We start from the raw sequence: 4,040 nt of genomic DNA, 5'->3' as shown, positions 1-4,040 counted from the left end.
CTGTGTGTGTGTGTGTGTCTGTGTGTGTGTGTGTGTCTGTGGGGGGGGGGTTAGGTGGGAGAGGAAAGAAGTGATCATTTTTATGTTTTTTGATACTTTAATGTTTTTATGTCTGAGCAGCAGGTGTCAGTTCTCAATTGTACTGTTATCATGTGTGTGTGTGTGTGTGTGTGTGTGTGTGTGTCAGGATTGTGGTACATGGACAGCCGTTCCTGATGGCGATCGAGCCGTACTCTGGACAAGTTTATAACTTTGGCAGATTTCATAAACTCTCCAGGACCATGGTAAGACTGGATCCTGCACATTATTCTAACCAGTTTTTCTTTTCTTTTGTTTTTGTGTTGATGTTTTTGTTATTGTGTTGATGTATTRGTTGTTTTGTTTTTGTTTGTCTTCTGGAGGCCAGTCTTTATCGATGTTTAAACTCTGTGTTGTTTCTGTCTGCAGGTGTTGGAGGTGAGCGATCACTACCCAGTGATGGTGCAGTTAAAGAGCTCCGCCCCCCGCCCCCCTCCTTCAGGCCACGCCTCTGCTGATCCTCCTCGGTGTCTCTGTGATCGTTCAGTTCTGCCTGCAGGCTCTGTGATCGTCTGCTTCAAACGCTGAACATGTTTTTTTAATCAGCTGGAGGAAAGTTAAATAATGTTTTTGTGCCATGAAACCAGTCTGAGCTGTAGAATGGTCAGAAGATCAGGGTGATTTTAATGTCATTTTATGCTTTTATTTTGTAGTTTTAACCATCAGTTTTTGACTAAATTTCCACCAAAGAAGAAGAAAGCTGCAGATTAAATTTTTACAGAAACAAGCTGTTTATTAGATGTGAAACGTTGGTTTGTTGCTGTTTTTGATCCTTCGGTTGACCTGCAGACTCAGACAGGAAACTGTTCCAGACTGGAAGAGTTTCACAGTAAACCTCAAAATACTAAATAAAACACAGTAAATGTTTTTTTTTAGGAATAAACTTTAGTAATGTTAGATCAAATTGTCAGAGTTTAGGGGGATATTTCTGTTTTCCCCCTCCTGTAATGTGTTTTTCTGAACATCAGAAACTGATGTCAATAAATTTGGGAGTTTTTAGACTTTTGATGTTTGTTTTTATGTTCGTTAAATTTGTTCACGTTAAACTTTTAAAAGCTCACCTATTGATTTTTTACCAAGTAAGGGATCTGAAATTACAGATATAAAGTTTTCTTCTTTAATATTGTGCATTCTTCAGAGCTTGAATCCTGCAGATCTGCTGCTGGGCTGATGAGACGTCATTTCTATGAAACAGAGATCGTCTATTTTTTGTTTTGGGAAAGATGCATCACTTCTACAAAATGTTTCTTCCTTTCAGGTAATTTTGTCATCTATTCAAACCTGAACATGAGTTCATCAGCCTTCAGTCAGAATAATGTAAGGCTGTTTTCATAACGAGATAGTTCACCTCTAAAATATTTTAGCAACTTTAGAGACGATAGTTCGCCTCCAAATATTTTATCCTGGCATGAGATAGTTCTTTACTTGTTTTATATTAAAAAGTATCCCCGCATTACTTTTTACATCGGTAGTAGTAGTAGTAGTATTCGTCTGAAGCCTGATACTAAGTAGAATTGGTTGCATGACGCGTCATTCAAAATGTTTACTCAGCAGAGTGAGACCTCTTCACTAGGATCTTTGCTGCGTTAGGAAACGTGGCCCTAATGAGTTTCCGGAAACACGCAGAGTGAGACTTCCTCCTGTCACTGGGATCTCTGCTGCTTTAGCAAACGTGGCCTTCCGGAGACCCATCAGGACCCTGGACCCGGCAGAACCCAGCAGCAGAACCTGGTAGATGAATGAGAACCTSACAGCTTCAGCTTCCTTCACCAACCCGACCGTCTGTTGTTTTCCGGCCCCGGCAGCCCCCCAAAGCCCCTCTGAAGAACCGCCATGTCTGAGACAGAACCGGTCCCGGTCCCGGCCCCCGAGGCCTCCGTTCTGGACGCCCTGAACGCCACGGACTCSAACGGGACCGAGGCTCTGAACGCGACCGTTAAGTTCGTGGCCACCCCGGAGGGCACGGCGCTGGCGTACGGCAGCCTGGTGCTCATGGCCCTGCTGCCCATCTTCTTCGGAGCCCTGCGGTCCGTCACCTGCTCCAAGTCCAAGGTAAGAACCAGACCCAGAACCAGACCCAGAACCAGGGTCCAGAATAGAAACGGGAATCTCGGGTAAGAAGCAGAACCCAACCAAGGCAGGACCGAGAACCGGAGCGGGTCGCGGTGTAGCTGTTAGCCTGCGCCGGCTAGCTGCTGCAGCTAACGGCTAGCTGCTGCAGCTAAAGGCTAGCTAAAACATTACATTAATTATTTAATTAATTTAAAATTAAACTCCTTACACCTGGTAATAAACCAGAGTCAGGCAGAAAACTGCGTCTCGTTTGTTCAAAAACATCACTACAACCCGTCCAGAACCGGAAACGGACCCGGTCCGGTTATACAGGTGTTTGTTGTTGTTTACCGTGAAGTAAACAAACAAGTTGTTGACTTTGTTTTGGGAGGTTGTGGCTGTAGTTTATTATCCAGATGTATGTTTGTTTACTCCTCTGTCTCAGGTAGTTATTTGTTGTTTATCTCGGTTTGTTTGTTTGTTTGTTTGTTTGTTTGTTTGTTTGTTTGTTTACTCTCCTGGTCCAGTTGTTTACCTGTCATCAGACGTCACCTGGTTCTGAACAGGTCTGACAGCTGCAGAGAACCACAGGAAGCTGACCTGTGTGTGTGTGTGTGTGTGTGTGTGTGTGTGTGTGTGTGTGTGTGTGTGTTCCTGCATTGATTTGATGGAGTGTTCAGCTGATCTGTTTTGTTTTAATAAGGTTTTAATATTTAATAATTGAACATGTAAAAGTGGCAGTCTTCAGGTGACCTGAGCCTCCAAATGAAATGTTTTTATTTATTTATCTGTATTTATCTCAGAATTAGTTTTAAACATCACTATGAACACCTGAAGCTGTCGGACCTTCAGCAGGTTCTGGTCGGTGCTGATCGCTTGTGTTTCATGTGAAAGTAGAGCTGTATCGATTCAGATTTCACAAATCGATTCGATTCACAACGATTCAGTTTGATTTTAAGGACATCTGAAGCAGGTAACACGTTTACTTTGATATAGAAGACATTCTTAAAGGAACTCATTCTGTAAATAGAAACTAATTAAACTTGGTTTGTTGGTTAAATTATAAACATTAAAGAGCCTGTAACATGCAAATCCATGAAATACACAAACTCAAAGAAAATGTTTTTATATTTAAGAAACTTAGCTTAATACACATGATTTTACATCTTATGTCACATAATTGGCTTATTTTCTTTTGAATTTGGCTCAGATGAAGTGAAACAGGAAGTYACATCAAAGGGGAACTCTTTGAGAAAGAAAACTCTAGTTTTTGATTATTTAAACAATATTATTTGACCTGTATGATTCTTTCTCAACTRTCTTTGATAGTTATTAAAATAATGTYAAGAAKCATCAGATTCTTCTCTACAGTCTGTGGTGTTGGTTTTTGTAGCAACGCTCTGCTCACATGCAGACATCCCCCTCTGACATCACTTCCTGTTACACTTTGACATCACTTCCTGTTACACTTTGGCATCACTTCCTGTTACTGAACATGTAAACATCTCAACAACTGTTCACCTCAGCAGCAGGAAATCTTCTTTACAATATGTTTACAATATGTTCTTTACAAAATAATACATTCGTATTTATTAGAGATTTGATGTCACGGGCACTTTAATGGCAAACTTGTAAATTAGAGTTTAACCTTAAAACAAACTGTCTCAAGTTTCAAAGGAATTGACAGAGAAAGTGTTGTTGGATACATAAGTTTTTAATAATTTTCTTGATCATTAAGAAGTGATGGAATCAGGCTACAGGAGAAGAGCTGGGATAAAATAAGTGTTTACTTCTGCCCACTCTTGAGTTTATAAAAACTGTATTTGTAATGTTTCTGTTAGCTTCTGTTCAATAAAACTCTTATTAACAAGAAGAAAGAAAAAAGAGAACAGGAGCTAAAACATTTCATC

At 40.5% G+C, this 4,040-nt stretch overlaps 2 protein-coding genes across 2 annotated transcripts in view; both read left to right on the top strand.

Moving 5' to 3' along the window:
• LOC106531967 (deoxyribonuclease-1) overlaps window positions 1–1,084 on the top strand; it is a gene marked incomplete in the record, with an annotated part of 6,970 nt that extends 5,886 nt beyond the window's left edge. The window contains 2 exon segments of the mRNA XM_014027929.1: window positions 188–284; window positions 448–1,084. Coding sequence (XP_013883383.1) covers window positions 188–284; window positions 448–606 — 256 coding nt within the window.
• Window positions 1,085–1,688: 604 nt separating this feature from the next.
• Window positions 1,689–4,040, top strand: part of hm13 (histocompatibility (minor) 13) — a gene marked incomplete in the record, with an annotated part of 21,771 nt that continues 19,419 nt past the window's right edge. Inside the window, 1 exon segment of the mRNA XM_014027928.1 lies at window positions 1,689–2,130. Within this exon segment, the coding sequence (XP_013883382.1) occupies window positions 1,912–2,130 (219 nt within the window).

Source organism: Austrofundulus limnaeus, unplaced genomic scaffold, assembly GCF_001266775.1.
Source record: "Austrofundulus limnaeus strain Quisiro unplaced genomic scaffold, Austrofundulus_limnaeus-1.0 Scaffold700, whole genome shotgun sequence".
Taxonomy (NCBI): Eukaryota; Metazoa; Chordata; class Actinopteri; order Cyprinodontiformes; family Rivulidae; genus Austrofundulus; species Austrofundulus limnaeus.
Note: the sequence above shows the minus strand (reverse complement) of the source record. Positions and strands in the feature narration are given on the sequence as shown.